A 16391-nucleotide genomic window follows, 5' to 3' on the forward strand; every position below is an offset into this window, starting at 1 on the left:
CGATAGAATCATTATTTAGCTCCAGTTAGGTCAGTGTTGGTTCAGTTCAGTTCAGTAAATGTGTAAAATAAGCAATTATGAATCAAATTCAATTCAGCTATAAGCAGCTCTACAGAAGCCAACAGTATAGATATTCAGCTCAAGTCAATATTGATTCAATTCAGTTTAATAGCAGTGTCGATGTTGCAAATTCATTAGTTATGAAACACTGAATAGCGGCTGTACAGAAAGCAACAGCATAATTGATCAGATCAATTGCGTTGAATGATTGAATATCTTAATTGTAATTTAGTTTGATAAATGAATCAATTATGGAACTTCGATTCAACCACACTTTATTTTAAGGTCCAATTCTCGCTATTCACAAACCATTACGTCTTTTGCCTCAATAAACTACTAATTTGCAGCTTATTAATAGTTAGTAAGGTAGCTGTTAAGTTTAGGTATTAGATAGGATTAGGGATGTAGAATATGGTCATGCAGAATATGTGCTTTATAAGTTCTAATAAACAGCCAATATGTTATTAATAGGCATGCTAATAAGCAACTAGTTAATAGTAAGAACTGGTCCAAGTGCTTCTAAAAATTGTGTCATTACTCAGTTCGGTTCAAATTTTGTCAGTCAGTGCACTCAAATCAATACTGAAAGTGTCTTTTAAACCTCTACACGCACAATGCATCTGTATGCCAACTGTCACGCTTCACATTCCATAAACTTTTAATATTAATTCAGGTCAAATTGACCTTACAGCCTAACGACCGAGGCAAATGGCACAAAACGCCTTCCACCCTTCACCCAAAGGAGCGTGAGCGGCGATCGCTGACACGGGTCATGCTCTCAGACGCCACCACGATGTGGAAGAGAGACAATAGTACCCTGCAGGATGCGGTGGCTGCTCGGCCTCTGCCGCTGTTCCCCGGGACCCAGGGGGCCTCCGCATCCGTGCAGCCCACGGAAGCAGCAGATGTCAGGGCTGCTGTGCCGCCGCTCCCCCCGTTCCTGCCCTGGGGCTATGTGCAGAGCGAGCTGTGTGTGTAGGACACTGGGACAGATGGTAGGGGGTGCGGGTAGGGCTGAACAGAGGATGCGAGCCGTACGCCGTGCCAACACTGGATTCATAGGCATGTATGACATGTTTACCTCTGTGGATTGAAACCTATAAATGTGCCCTTTATTGGTGATGGGTTTTGCTCCTCTGGACTGTTAATGTGGCGCTGCAAGCATTTGACTGTTCAAATCAAATCATGATGTCTAAGGAGATTGTTTTTATGAGTTGAAATAGTAAAAGGAATGTTCGTGATATAGTAACAAAAATTTATAACAAAGAACATTTGTTCGCAAAGTGTACATTCCTGAGGAAATGTGTCTGCAAAATGTAATGCTGCACCACTTGGCACTTCTAGATGGCTAAGTGTGTGTCTCCTGGACAAAACAAAGCCGATAGCTGCTCTGTCATGAGCTATCTGGGATGATAGTGCCATCTAGCGTTCAGGGGATTTGAGATTTTAACTCAACACATCTCCTCCCAAGTTGTGCAAGCAGCATCTCTCAGACACAAGCCTCCATGTGTGAAATGTAGGCCACTGTGTCTGGAAAAGAGACAGAAAAAGAGAGAAAACTATTTCCTTATGTAAGCAGCGATGACAGGAAGGTGAAGGATTAGTGAATATAAACTCTCAAGACTGAAAGAAAACAACATTATCTTGGCAATAAGCTTGAATCTTACTCTTCTTGCGTGTTTATTTATGATGGTAAAAAATCAAACCTTCCATAGTTTGAATAACACAAAGCAGACACTCAAACAGATGACAGAGATAATAAAGTGTGGAATATCTGCTGAGCTTTTTGACCGCTGATGAAGAACATTCTGTAGGTATACAGATATTCATCCATCATGCTGGCATTGACCTTTGACCCAAATGTTTTTGACCTACTAACATACTAGCAATAACCACAAAAATAATTAATTTGGGTGTTGTTAGTGCAATTTAACCTCAAAAATTACCTTATTTGTTGCCTATGATCATATTATGATATGATGATTCCTTTGTGAGGGACCCCCTTCCTAACTTATAAAGGGAGATATATTTATATGTACACTATAAAGAGTGGTATTAAAAAGACAATGTTTCCAGAATAAAATAATTAGCTTTTTTATTGTCAATATGTAAAAGCCTGAAGTAATGAATAAACTATTACTTTGTATTAAGTTAACAGTGTGTCTTTTTTCAGTCTACTATTACAGTAATGTTAGAAGTAACCCAGAAGAGGAAAAATTTCAATTAAATTAAAATATATTTGCATATGATTTACATATTAAATACCGTTCTAAAGCAGTTTAGTGCCACAGTGAGCAAGAGAAAGGCCACAGCGGTGAGGGGAAACTAGATATACAAGATATAAGAGACAAATGCAAACTATTCCTATTCCACTATTTCACTTTACTATTAATTATAATAAAAATCACAGTTAATCTCTTGGTTTCCAACCAGACTTTAGAAAGCAGAATGAAGCTGTAATAAAGTCAAATGTGCAAATGTGTTGAAAAAAGGAATAGTTTACCCAATAATTAAAATTTGCTGAAAATGTATTCACTCTCAGACCATTCAAGATGTAGATGACTTTATCAGAAAAGATTCTAAGATTTAGCCGTTTAGAAATGACATCACTTGTTCACTAATGAATCCTCTGCAGTGAATGGGTGCCGTCAGAATGAGAGTCCAAACAGATGATTAAAACATCACAATAATACACAAGTAATCCACACCACTCAAGTCAACACTTAATGTCTTGTGGAGCAAAAAGCTGCATGTCTGTAAAAAAACAAATCCATCAAGAAGTTTTAAACTTCAAACAGTTGCTTCCAGCTAAAATATGAGTCCTATATCTATAATATTGTACTATCCATTAAAAAATATGTCTTGTCTGAATCAGGAGAGAAATATGCACAGATCAAGCATTGTTTACAGGCAAAAACAGTCCAAAACCATTCTAAATAAATATGTCAGTGGATTTTGATGTAAGAGGACAACAGAGGGTGGACTTTTTTTTAGCAGAGGAAACATTGTGGATTATGGACTTGCCAAAAGCAACATGTTTACAGTTAAAACACCTTAATGATGTATTTGTTAACTACAGACATGCAGCTTTTCACCTCACAATATGCTAATTGGTGGACCGGAGTGGCATGGATTACTTGTGGATTTTTGTGTGTTTTTATCAGCTGTTTCTGACGGCACCCATTCACTGCAGAGGATCCATTGAGTGAGCAAGTGGAACATTTCCCCAACTCTGTTCCAATGAAGAATCAAACGCATCTACATTTTGGATGGCCTGAGGGTGAGTGCTTTTTCAGAACATTTTGGATGAACTATGATACTCTGACAACCCTAATAAATGTATTCTATGAAACTGTTTGCAGTGCTCTAGACCCCCTGACTTCTTACGCTTAAAAAGAGCCGTCTCCACCATTTTTATTTTTTTATTCTTTACTTCTCAAATCCAATGGTTTCTCAGCTTCAGTTGCCTCATATAATAGCACAATTCCCTCTGGTTGCGCACAGGACTGTTCACTAACTGTATCATGGCCACTTCGTATTCTGACATCCATTTGACATACTGCTTTTGCATACTATTGCATACTCGGACGCGGGGTTTACCTCAGCCCTCATGAAATAGGCTAGGCTTAGGTTGAGATGACATGTATTATTCATCGCAACGCCCCATTGTTTGACCATTAAGATGATGTAACATCTCCATTTTGGCACGCGGGCGAACTGTCTGGGTCCCGCTACATCAGGAGACGCGTCTCTTGACTTTTTGAACTCCGTTGGCTTCTCCACACGACGCCAGCCGTGTAAGCGCATCGTATATCACGGGTGAGAGGGAAACGATGGCATTGCCATTGATAGCGTTTATGCTTCGCCGCCTCACCGACATAATGAGCACATTATCTGCGCGCTCTAGGACTGCCGTTCGCCCCCGCACTTTAAATATTCAGGTCTTGTGTGTACGGAAAAAAAGGTATGAGACAGCTGGTGAAGAAAGACTGCAAAATGACTGCATCGTGTTTTTCTTCATCAATGCGTCTGTAACAACTTAGAATATGTGTGCATTGCCAATATTCAAATCTACTTTACCGTATGCATTAGCGGAAATAAATAGACAGCTGTCATTCTGGAGCTTCAGCACCATGGACAGCTCTAATTATCGTTCCAATTTAAAATCTGACAAGATTCTGTCTTTTCTCGGTATGTTGCATAAAGCTGCTTCATTTATAACCCAACGTACTTTGTACAACAAGAAGCAAGAAGAAGCAAAACAATGCGAAGCGATGCTTGTGGAATGGCAAATGGTATGTGATTGGTTCGAAGACATTGTTTTCATACTTTTACTGACATTTTGTCACATTTGAAATGAAATATTTTTAATCTACATGGAAAATGTAAGCTTTTTAAAGTACTGAATGCCTCTTTGTAACTGCTTGTGTAGCCATTGAAATAACACTTATTGACTGAAGAAGGGAGAGTGTGTGTTAACATGAACATAACCTATCATGTGTGGACATGCACTTTTCTAAGCATTCGTAACCACAAAACATATCCCAAGGTTAGTCGTAATGAGCAGGCATAGAACTACTTGAAGAGTTTGTGGAATTTCTACAAAAATGTAATTTCCATCATTCAGTGCCTCATAATAGATGCACAACCTTGAACATGGCTTATGGTTTTGCAACATTGCTAACAAATGCCACGAGAGCACTTAAAACGTTGAGGATTTTTTTTTATCACACCTCTCTCTCTATAAATATATGGCTCTCCAAGTCGAGGGCATGGAGCAAAACCCAATTATATTTCTTAATTATCCGCAACTTTAGGCTTAAATATGTGTTATTGACACGTCCTGTAATAGCCTACAAATTAAACGCTACCAACAGTTATGACACTGTATGCTATGTTATGTATTGCGTTCTGACAACACTCCTTTTTTTGTTTTTTGTATGATAGAACAAGTAGGCTAGATTAGTTGTGCAGGTTGGAAGACATGCATCTAAAGGTCATTACATGTATTTGTACATTATTTTTCATTTAGTTATTATAATTATTTTACGTAGATGTCGCAATTTGTAAATAAAGCGAACGAGAACATAGCCTACAGTGTGTAAAGTGCAAAGGCTGTGGAGATTAGACGCGCATGCGCATTGTGCGCACTCCAGCAGACGCAAACTTTGGCTGATGAAGACACGAAAACAAGCAACAAGGATCGATTACTGAACATTCGGTAGTAGCCTAATTTATTTGACCTGTTTTATAAATATTTTTAAAAACCAATAAGATACATTTGCACAGATGCATCGTTTTGCTTGGCAAGCGCCTTATCATAAACCGACTATGAAAATGAATATAATATGAGGGATGTCATTTAAATGAGTTTTAATAGCGACGTATCTGCAATGTCTTTTGCCTGTGGCATTTTAATGTTCTGTTGCCATTGTGATTTATATAATTACGCAGACTCGTTAAATCCTCTTTACTGTCTTTGCGTTTATTGACATGTTTATTGCTGTCGCCGATATTTCAGCATCTCTTCGCTTGATTTGATCGCAGTAAATGTAACGATTCCGTACAGCACTATTTGCATAAACGTGTGCTTATAAGAAAGACAGTGGGTTTGATCGTGTAGATATAGCAGAAAAAATATCTTGAGTGTTTTGAATTTCACGGAAGCAGAGTTGCGTCGATGATTGATTTTTGCTGCAGATGTATTGTCATAAACATGCAGTAGTGGGTTGAGTCATTCTCATCTGCACTCAGTCATACTGTAGATGGCTGTGTTTCTGATAAGCATATTGTAAACATTTGTGATATTCCTCGAGTCCCTGAATGCACACGGTGTGCGCAAAATAAGGGCTACTGTAAAGAGCTTCAAGGGGAGTCGAATTTTAGTACATTTCTATATTATATAAATAATGACCTGTTTTATTTTCGCTGATGCAATTCTGATAATGATGTTGCGGTCTGCTGCTGTTGCTATGGCTACCTCCTCAGTCCAACATTTCTGGGTGACTATTTACCGCTAAATATGAGCTCTGAGCAATCATTTTTGTAATAAACATTTTTATTTACAGAAACGTGTGAAAATGCTGTTGAAGCATATGTTTTATATAAAAACCTAAATATTTTTTTTCTTTGCGGGTGCCCCACCAAAGACTCGTGCCCTGGCTTGCATATAAACGACTAATCTGCAAAATGATTTATGAACTGATTTGCATTACTCTCATTTTAAGCCTCTGTGTTCATTATTCTAATATTCAGTTTTAGCTAATGAAGCATTTGCAGTGCCTCCAATATGAAGGGCTTGATTAAACTTAATTATAGAGCAAATAAACTCTTTGTTTAAACTGCATTTTAATCCAAAACTAAGGGTGTAGGCTATAGTTAAGTGTACAGTTAAATAGTATCATTGGGTATAACTATGAGCGAATCTGTTGAAATATTGGATGCAAACTATATTGTATATAAATTCAATTATTTACAGTATGATGCTCTTGAGTGTAGATGACAGGCAGTGTTTATGTCTCTGAGAGTGTTTCATCAGTGGGTGGTTTTTCACTTTGAAGAAAACATCAACTATAGTAGACATGGATACGGCTGACATTCAAAAAAAAAGAAAGAAGTAATACCTGCAATTATTAAAATTGTGTGAGAAATAATAAACAAAGTGATAGCTGTATGTTAGGTTAAAGGGGTAATTCACCTTTGACAAGATGGATTTTTAATAAAAGTTGGCTGTCTGTGCAATAAAATAAAATTGGTGCTACATGACTAGAGAAAACATAAGGCTGTGGTGAAAAAAATGCACTATTGTAGCCTATATTTGGTCTAAGACTCTGTGAAAATGCTGAAATAATAACAAATAAATAATAATAGGCTTAGATGAATTGGGGTCACGTTGAGAAATGCAGTAAACTGTTGTATAACTCCAAATTAGGACTATTAAAGCTGAGAAGGTTAAGAACTGTTCTTCAATATTCTTCAATTCTTCAATATTTTAGGATGTCTTTTAATGCTGTGTGATTGTAATCACAGGTCTGAGAGATGGCCTCTTGCTCTGAGTCTTGTGGGTCCGGTCACGCCGTCGACTCCGGCTGTCGTGTTTTCGGAGTGCGCTCCTATTTACATCACTTCTACGAGGAGTGCACAGCCTCAATGAGGGAGCAGCAGGAGGACTTTCAGGGCCAGAGATCAGCGCTGCGGTGGAGCTCTAGCTTCTGGAAGGTATCAGAGAGGACCAAACGCTCTTAAAAATAAAGGTTCCAAAAGGGTCTTTTGGCAGCGATGGGTGTGGCTCACAGCAGTGGCTCTTGTAGGGCCAACATCCTGTAGAGCAGGGATGTCCAAACTCGGTCCTGGAGGGCCAGTGTCCTGCAAAGTTTAACTTCAGCTTGCCTCAGCACACCTGCCAGGATGTTTCTGGTATGCCTAGTAAGACCTTGATTAGCTAGTTCAGGTGTGTTCAATTGGGGTTGGAGCTCAACTTTGCTGGACAGTGGCCCTCCAGGAACAGGATTGGACACCCCTGCTGTAGAGTTTAGCTTCAACACACTTGCCAAGACATTTCTAGTAAGTCTGAAGATCTTGATTAGTTGGTTCAGGTGTGTTTAAGTAGGTTTGGAGCTAAGCTCTGCAAAACTGTGGCCCTCCAGGGACAGGTTTGGACAACCTTGCCATAAAACAGGGGTGGGGAACGTTGATCCTGGAGGGCCACTCTTCTGCAGAGTTTAGTTCCAACCCTGAAAATCCTAGAAAAAAAAAAACCTAAATGCATCCCAAAGACCTTGATTAGCTGGTTCAGGTGTTTTTGATTAGGGTTGGAGCTAAACTCTGCAGGGACACCGGCCCTCCAGGATCAACGTTCCCCACCCCTGCCATAAAATAACCATTCTGGGTTCCCAAAAGAACCTTTCAGTGAATAGTTCTTAAAAGACATTTTTTTTCCTAGCGTGAAGAACATTTTGAGAATCTAAAGAACCCTTTTTCAGTCTTGAAAAATGCAGGTTCAAAAATGCAGTTTTCATCAACAATGCCATAGAAGAACCATTTTTGGTTCCCAAAAAAAACTTTCAGTGAACAGTTCTTAAAAGAACAGTTGTTTTTTAGTGTGAAGAACATTTGAATGATCTGAAGACCCTTTTTTCTACTATAAATAACTTTTTGTGGCATGGAAAGGTTCCACTGATGTTAAAGGTTCTTCATGGATCCAGTACCTTTCAGTGAACAGTTCTTAAAAGAACAGTTGTTTTTTAGTGTGAAGAACATTTGAATGATCTGAAGACCCTTTTTCTACTATAAATAACTTTTTGTGGCATGGAAAGGTTCCACTGATGTTAAAGGTTCTTCATGGATCCAGTAATGCCAATATAGAAACTTTATTTTTAAGAGTGAAGTTTTGTTGTGTTGTGCAGCTGTGATCTATGTTGTATATGTTGTTTTATGATTTGCATGTTTGCTTGAGTCCAAAACCAAATCCGATTGATTCTACTTTGGAAGGTGTCATATTGCTTTGAAACCTGGTACATTTTTTAAACGATTTCGTTATCAAAATGAATACCACTGAAAAAAATGTGTAACCCTGGAGCACAAAAGCAGTCATAAGTAGCACGGGTATATTTGTAGCAATAGCTAACATTACATTGTATGGGTCAAGATGATCGATTTTTCTTTTATGCCAAAATCATTAGGATATTAAGGAAAGATCATGTTCCATGAAGATATTTTGTCAATTTCCTACTGTAAATATATCAAAACGTATTTTTTGATTAGTCATATGCATTGCTAAGAACTTCATTTGGACAACTTTAAAGGTGATTTTCTCAATATTTAGATTTTTTTTTGCACCCTCAGATTCCAGATTTTCAAATAGTTGTATCTCGGCCAAATATTGTCCAAACAAACCATACATCAATGGCTTATTTATTCAGCTTTCAGATGATCTATAAATCTCAATTTCAAAAAATTTACCCTTATGACTGGTTTTGAGGTCCAAGGTCACATATGCATAATCAGTAGTGATTCACTTTCAGATTCACATCTGAACAACTGTCAATCACATCAAGCAACCGCAACACCTTTCAGTGTTGACTGATCTTTTCAGCAGGCTTATTAAAAACGAAATCAAACTTGTTCACCCTTAGGTCTCATTTGCCGTTGGAGTCGTGCTCCTGTCAGTGGGGCTGGTGGTCATGACAGTGGGCTATTCCATCCCCACTCGCATTGAGGCTTTCGGTGAGGGCGAACTGCTGTTCGTGGACCGGCAGGCCATGCATCACAATCGCTCACTTCACATATGTGTGCTGGTCGGGACGGGGCTTCTCAGTCTGGGTGGGGTTCTGATGGCAGGTGGAATCCTGATGTCTAACTTCTCCACAACTCCCACAAAACAGGAAGACTCAAGAGGAGAACGGAAGGGGGGAACCAGAGTCCCGAGTGCAATAAGAAGCCCAGCAGACCCTGTAATGAAGCCTCCCAGCCCGGTCTCTAGTGACGGAGGAGTATCTCCTCTCGCTAGGGATGATAAAGTTCAGCAGTGCTCGTAAAAGAGCTGTGTGACAATGCCTGTTCAAGAGTGCTGTTGAAGCAGTCAACAAAAGCTCCTTGTTTATTTCAATGAGAAATTGGGGAGTGTCTTATTTGTGTTTGACAATTATGTGCTAAGAGAATCTGTTGTCCAGCACTTGTATAATTATCATCAAAATAATTTTTGTATTTTTGTATGTTACAGTATTGATCAAATGAAGAGCCACTAAGTGGTTGCAAGGCAGCAAAAGAACGTTTTGAATAGTTTGGGGTCAGTGCGTTTTTTTTTTTTTGTTCTTTACAATTTGCTATTTTTTTTACACACATTTCTATTCATCAATGTATCTTGGTTTTCTCAAAAAAAATATAAAGCAGCACAACTGTTTTCAGCATTGATCTTTTTTTTGTTTTTTTTGAGAAGCAAATCCGTATATTAGAATAATTTCTGAAGGATCATGTGACACTGAAGACTGGAGTAATGATACTGAAAATTCAGCTTTAATCACAGGAATAAATTACATTGTAAAGTATATTAAAATAGAACACGTTTTACCTTTAGAAACACATTTAGAATTTTAAATTGTAATATTTCACAGCATAACCATTTTTACTGTGTTTTTGATTAAATAAATGCAAGATTTGTGAGCATAAATACAACAAAAAAGCTTACCAAACATTTGAACGGTAGTGTATGTATATAAAATATAATATATTAAAAGTCATCAATACATAATTATATTTAAAGCATCTTCTGTGCCCAGTATATATATTTTAAAGTGTAAAGATGGTTTAAGAAAGAAAAGACCAATCACAATTCAGGATGCAAATATGCAAATACAAAACCAGTTGTAATTCAGAATGGTGTCACTGTTGGAATCTGAATGCTGAAGGTTCTAAACAAAAAGAATGGAATCTGATGTTACATTGTTCAGTTTGACTAAATTCAGGATAAGGTTTCGAATTTAGCTTATTAGTTTCGAGCAAACCCTCTCCAAAATGTTTGAGCAATATATCAATACAGAGCTGCCTTGCAAACACTGTAGAAATGCCAGTCTGTCACAATAATATGCACAAACCTACTCTCACTGTCTCTATTTCTGGATCCCTGTTATCTTTTCTATCAGATATTCTGCTCTTACGCATAAGATATCAGGTAACAGTTTTGTTTTCTTACTGCATCTCTGCCCTTTACTCTTTCATGAGCGGCAGTTGTGTGAAAGACTAAATGGGATTTACTGTACACAACACCATGACTGTGTCATTATGTCAGTGTATATAAACGCTCTTCTCTAAACAAGCCCAATAAATTAATGTTGGCATACTCAATCCACTTGACTTTTTGTGTATTATTATTATTAGTAGTAGTAGTATTCTGAAAGATTATGTTCATTGGCACATTTTCATTCATTGATGGTGTGAATGAAAGAAAACCACACAGAAAGATATGATCTTTTGTAAAAACACATCCATCTCTTTTCATATTGACTATCAGTAGGCAGGTTGAGTGACTGTAAATAGATGCAGGATGCAGCAATGATTCATCCCGACCCCGTTCCCTGCTTCCACTAAACCGCTTCCTCCCTCTTTCTCTCGCGAGGGCTCGCTGTGAGTCACCTTCCCTCATATAACAGTCATAGCTCACAGTACGTGGGGTGTTAACAATCAATTAGCCAGCGCTCCACACGTGGAGCCATCATCAAGAATTGTTCTCTCCTCTGCAGTTACACGTATTCAGAAAACAAGAGTGAGCCGGGAAGAAATGTTGTTTGTCTTCAGCTTTAGGTCATGTGCTTGATGCCTGTAATGTGTTGACAGGTTGTTGACACGTTTGTTTAAAAAAGCCACACCAGATGAATGCTACAGCGTGTTGATGGGTGCCTGGGTGTACTGAAAATATGCGCTCAGGATGACCTACCCATATACATTATTTTAATGTTGGGGATAGTGTGGGTTAGTAGGGTGACCATACGTGCCATTTTCGCAAACTAAGCCAAAACCTAGATATTTTAGGCAATATAGAAATCCTGGCCAGGACGCGTCCTGGGAAAATGGCACTTATGGTCACCCTAGGGTTAGTCATGGTATCAATTGTGGCAGTACATGCAAACCATAAACAATGACATATGGTCATGTGACGGTCAAGAACCAACAAGGTTTGACGTTAAAGGAGCAGTTCTCCCAAAAAGATGAATTATCTTTGAAAAAGGCCATCCAAGACATAGATGAGTTTCTTTCAGAAATGTAGCATTGCATCCCACCAGTGGACCCTCTGCAATGAATGGGTGCCGTCAGAATGAGAGCCCAAACAGCTGATAAAAACACCACAATAATCAACAGGTAATCCACACGACTCCAGTCTGTCAATTAACATCTTGTGAAGTGAGATGTGTCCGTCATTAAGGCATTAACCTTAAACCAATGCCAATATATGAGTCCATAATCCATAATAACGCTTCCTCCAGTGAAAAAGTTCATCTCCTGCTGTCTTTTCACATCAAAATCCACCAACAAATTTGTTTGGAACTGTTTTGGACAGTTTTTTTGCTTATAAACTGTGTTTGATCTGTGCATATTTCTCTCCTAATTCAGCCGAGACGACTTTCTCATTGGAGAAAGCAATATTATGATTAGAGGATCCGTATTTTAGCCATAAGCAACAGTTTGGTTAAAAACATCTTGATGGATTTGTTTGCTTTTCACTTCACAAGATGTTAATTAAAGGACTGGAGTCATGGGGATTACCACCGACTTCCATAGCAAGGGGAAAAAATGCTATGTGAGTCAATCGCTACCAGTTTGGCTAGCAACATTCTTCAAAATATCTTCTTTTGTGTTCAACAGATGAAAGAAACTCATTTAGGTTTGGGTGAGTAAATGACGACAATTAAAATTTTTAGGTGAACTATCCCTTTAAGGGCACTGAGCTTTGGCATTTTTTTTTTTTTAGTCCTGTGAACTTCCTGTCATTCACACACACTCTCAAGTGACCAAGAATGCAAGCATGGGTATTGGGACAGGCTTTTGGATTTCTGTTGAGTCAAGTCAAGTCACCTTTATTTATATAGCGCTTTTAACAATACAGATTGTGACAAAGCAACTGAACAGCATTAATTAGGAAAATAGTGTCAATAATGCAAAATGACAATAGTAAACACTAATTTTTCAGTTAAAGCCAGTTCATTGAATTCAGTGATGTCAACATCCAGCTCAGTTTAAATAATATCTTTGCAATCATGTCAACGATATCGCTGGAAATGAAGTGTCCCCAACTAAGCAAGCCAGAGGCGACAGCGGCAAGGAACCAAAACTCCATCGGTGACAGAATGGAGAAAAAACCTCGGGAGAAGCCAGGCTCAGTCGAGGGGCCAGTTCTCCTCTGACCAGACGAACCAGCAGTACAGAAAAATCAATATAAGACGTAATAAAACAGACGATGAACAATATTAACAGCAATTATTATATGATGCAATCAAACTTATAGCAAAATGTGGTAGTTCTGTATGTTGTTTCAGGGTTGGCATCATCTGAGGTCCTCTGAGGGGTTGCATCATCTCTTCTCAGGTGTTCTGGATCCAGACTGAAGCTTGTGTTGAGGTGTTTTGGTTCTCATTGACTTTAGATAAAAACATCTGAAACATTCTTCTCTTTCTGTCTGTGTCTGTGTGTGTGTGTGTGTGTGTGTGTATACGCGTTTTTGTGACAAATGACATAAATTTGTATAATGACAAAGCTATGACATAGGTATTACAAGGAGAAGGTGACTTTTCAGGACATTACCCCATGTCCCCACTTTTCAAAACGCTTATAAATCACACAGAATGGAGTGTATTGAAAATCTGAAATAGCACAAAGTCTCCTGTAAGGGGTAGGTTTAGGGGTAGGGTTGGTGTAGGGCAATAGAGTATACGGTCTGTACAGTAGAAAAACCATTACGCCTATGGAGAGTCCCCACTTTTCACAAATGTAAACCTGTGTGTGTGTGTGTGTCCTGCAGAAGAAAGAAAACCATGCAAGTTTGGAGCGAGATGAAGGTGATTAAATGATGAAAGAATATTCATTTTTGGGTGAACTATCCGTTTAGGTCATCTTGAGCAAGTAGGTCAGTTTTTCACTAAATCATCACTCAGGTGCCTTACAACGTCTCTGATCGACCACTCACTGTATGTGTGTTTGAGTATCTCAGCTCAAACGTTTGGAGTAGAGAGACAGGAGGGGTCTGTTCGCTGTGAGGTGGGGGTTTGGAGAAATGATGAAACTGACATGCTCCATTGACTGAGCTGTGGAAAATGACTCGCTGCTCTGAGAAACTGCACACTGCAGAAATTCAATGAACCTATGAACTCTTGCCACTGGTGAGTGATGCTGATTCGCTCAAGGTTCCAAACCACAATTAAGAGCTTACTGCTGTTTATCCATGAAAGACTCTAAAATGCAACATTACTAATACTAAATGTATTTTTTTAAGAATGGGATATAATTGAGGTCTCTGACACCTATTATCCAATAAGTATAACAATTAGCTGATGTGATAGCATGTAACATTAACAAATACAGTGTTATTCCATTCTTATATTTTTACATTTTTATTATGCTTAGTATGGAAAATCTGACAAATGTTGGTCCTTATTTAATAGATGCCGATTCTTCAGTAGTTGTGCAAACAGTAATTTGCAGAAGTAACAATTTTGAGCAAACTTGACAGAATTTATCATTGTTGTTGTTGTTGCTGCTGCATTTTATTAAACTATTTGTATTTATTAAATCATGATGTATATTTCTAATTAGATGTGTAGACACATTGCTATGTATGAATTTAAAAAGCCATTTTTTAATTCATTCGTTCATTCATTAATTTTCATTCATGATTTGTTTGTTTTATTGTTGGTTACCAGATAGTGAGGTTAAACATCCAATGTGAATCAGGGTTTTCATAGTTAACTAAAATAAAAACTGAAAATAAATTAATAAACAAACAAACTTAAGGTATTTTTAACTGTTTTTTTCTTGTTTTCTTTCTTTCTTTTAACTGTTTAACGATGTATTAAAATAACTAAAAGTGAAATAAAAAATTAATAAAAATTTAACCCTTACCCTAAATATGCATAATAAAAAATAAAAATAAAAAAAACAATTATATACATATATATATATATATATATATATAATAAAAGTGAAATTCATAACAAAATGAAACAAACTGAAATTAAAATAAAAATTTTTTTTATAGCAATATAGCATCCCAGGATGTACCTCATGTTGAAAGCAAAGGGTGGTAACTTTAGAGAAGCTAAAATAAAAAAAATAAAAAATAAAACAACTTTTGATTAGTTTTTTGGTCACTACAACACTTCCATATTTCCATTTGTTCCATTTCTGACAACCTTATTTTGTGGAAAATTATAATAAAGCAGTCAGGGTGTCCAAACTTTTAGTGTGTCTAAAAGTTGTGAAACGCATAAGAGACTCTCTTAGTTTAATTATAAATATATTACATATGGTTTACACTTACGCTTATGAAATGTGCAGACTGATAAGAGAGCAGCTGATCAAGTCCCTGATTTGAGTCGATGCTTCTGCAGGCCACAGTGTGCTGTGATCACCCGTGATGTGACATACAGACACACACTAACTAGACACGTTCTGGCAAGCAATCACTAGAGCTAATTCAATGTTATGCAACGATGAATGAAAATCTGTCTTCACGATAAGAGCCCTGACATCCACTGTCACCGCAAAGATACGGAAACTGTTTCCTGCTTTTGTTTTCTGACAGCCGCAGTCGAGTCATTGCGGCCCGTATTTAAACCTCGTCTGTCGTGAAATTAAAAAAGTTTTATTGCAGCAAGTTCAGTAGCCTATCTTTGAAAGCCCCGTTATAAGATTTCACAGTCGCGCGGCCCCGTTCCTATTTGCCATCGTTGCAGTTTGTCAAACATAAAATGTTAATTGGATTGCTAAGTGAGAAATATCGCATCCAATAGAATCCACCTCCAGTCAAAATATTGGGGAAAAGCAATATTTCAAATGAGATTTTAATTTGGATAATCTTTTGAACTTTAATAGAGCCCGAGCCAGTGGGCATATTGAGATTACCACATCATTATTAAACAAAAGTGACACAAAACCATCAATTCTCAGTCCGTGACAGATAAACGCTTTCCACTGCACAAATAATATTAGTTCTGCCTACTGACGCCAGCTCTTATCTGCTTCTGGATTATTGGGTTCACACTGCTGTCAGGTGCTGAGAGATTTGACAGAAATGTTTGCATATATGAATAGCGGCACACACATATATGTTGGCAGATCCTCGGAGGAAGCCCGAGGCACTGCGAACGAGTCAAGTCCATATCGGCGGTTTAATGAAATCCCCCCTGCTCATCAAACACAGGCAGAGAGTGATTATACACGGAGAAGGACAGACAGACGAGATGAAACGTATGCTTTCCTAATATCACCCTCCATATCATTATCATATTAATGCACGCCATAAGGATGGACACGTCTTGGGGTCTGACTGATAACTACGCAAATATAGACGTGTTCAGATGTCCTGATGTAGGCTGTTTCTAATCTTGAGATCCATCATTGGGTGACTTTTCTCCAGAGGGCATTCAACAGTTTGCAAGGAAATGGACATACAAATTCACATTTTAAAACGCATAAACATCACGTGTGAACCATTACACACATCTCAGCAAAACTGAGTGCAAATGCTTAAAACAGCCCTGAATTCTCACATGCATCTCAATCCAGATTATACGAGCACTACATTGACTATATAATGGAGCTGAATAAGTAAACGACCTTACAGA

General features: G+C 37.9%; 1 protein-coding gene across 1 annotated transcript; it reads left to right on the forward strand.

Moving 5' to 3' along the window:
- The first annotated feature begins 5204 nt into the window (after nt 1-5204).
- LOC107584359 (neurensin-1-like) lies at nt 5205-9853 on the forward strand. The gene is made up of 3 exons (XM_016270934.1): nt 5205-5281; nt 7090-7278; nt 9195-9853. The coding sequence occupies exons 2-3, from the start codon at nt 7099-7101 to the stop codon at nt 9594-9596; spliced, it is 582 nt and encodes a 193-aa protein (XP_016126420.1). The 5' UTR covers nt 5205-5281; nt 7090-7098; the 3' UTR covers nt 9597-9853.
- Nucleotides 9854-16391: the final 6538 nt, after the last annotated feature.

The sequence above is a fragment of the Sinocyclocheilus grahami genome, unplaced genomic scaffold (assembly GCF_001515645.1).
Source record: "Sinocyclocheilus grahami isolate Dianchi unplaced genomic scaffold, SAMN03320097.WGS_v1.1 scaffold58.1, whole genome shotgun sequence".
Lineage (NCBI taxonomy): Eukaryota > Metazoa > Chordata > Actinopteri > Cypriniformes > Cyprinidae > Sinocyclocheilus > Sinocyclocheilus grahami.

Excerpts from the sequence above, each read along its gene's own strand:
- LOC107584359 (XM_016270934.1), top strand. The coding sequence starts at position 7,099 with ATGGCCTCTTGCTCTGAGTCTTGTGGGTCCGGTCACGCCGTCGACTCC. Across the intron at positions 7,279-9,194 it reads GGAGCTCTAGCTTCTGGAAG|GTCTCATTTGCCGTTGGAGT; the intron begins GTATCAGAGAGG and ends GTTCACCCTTAG.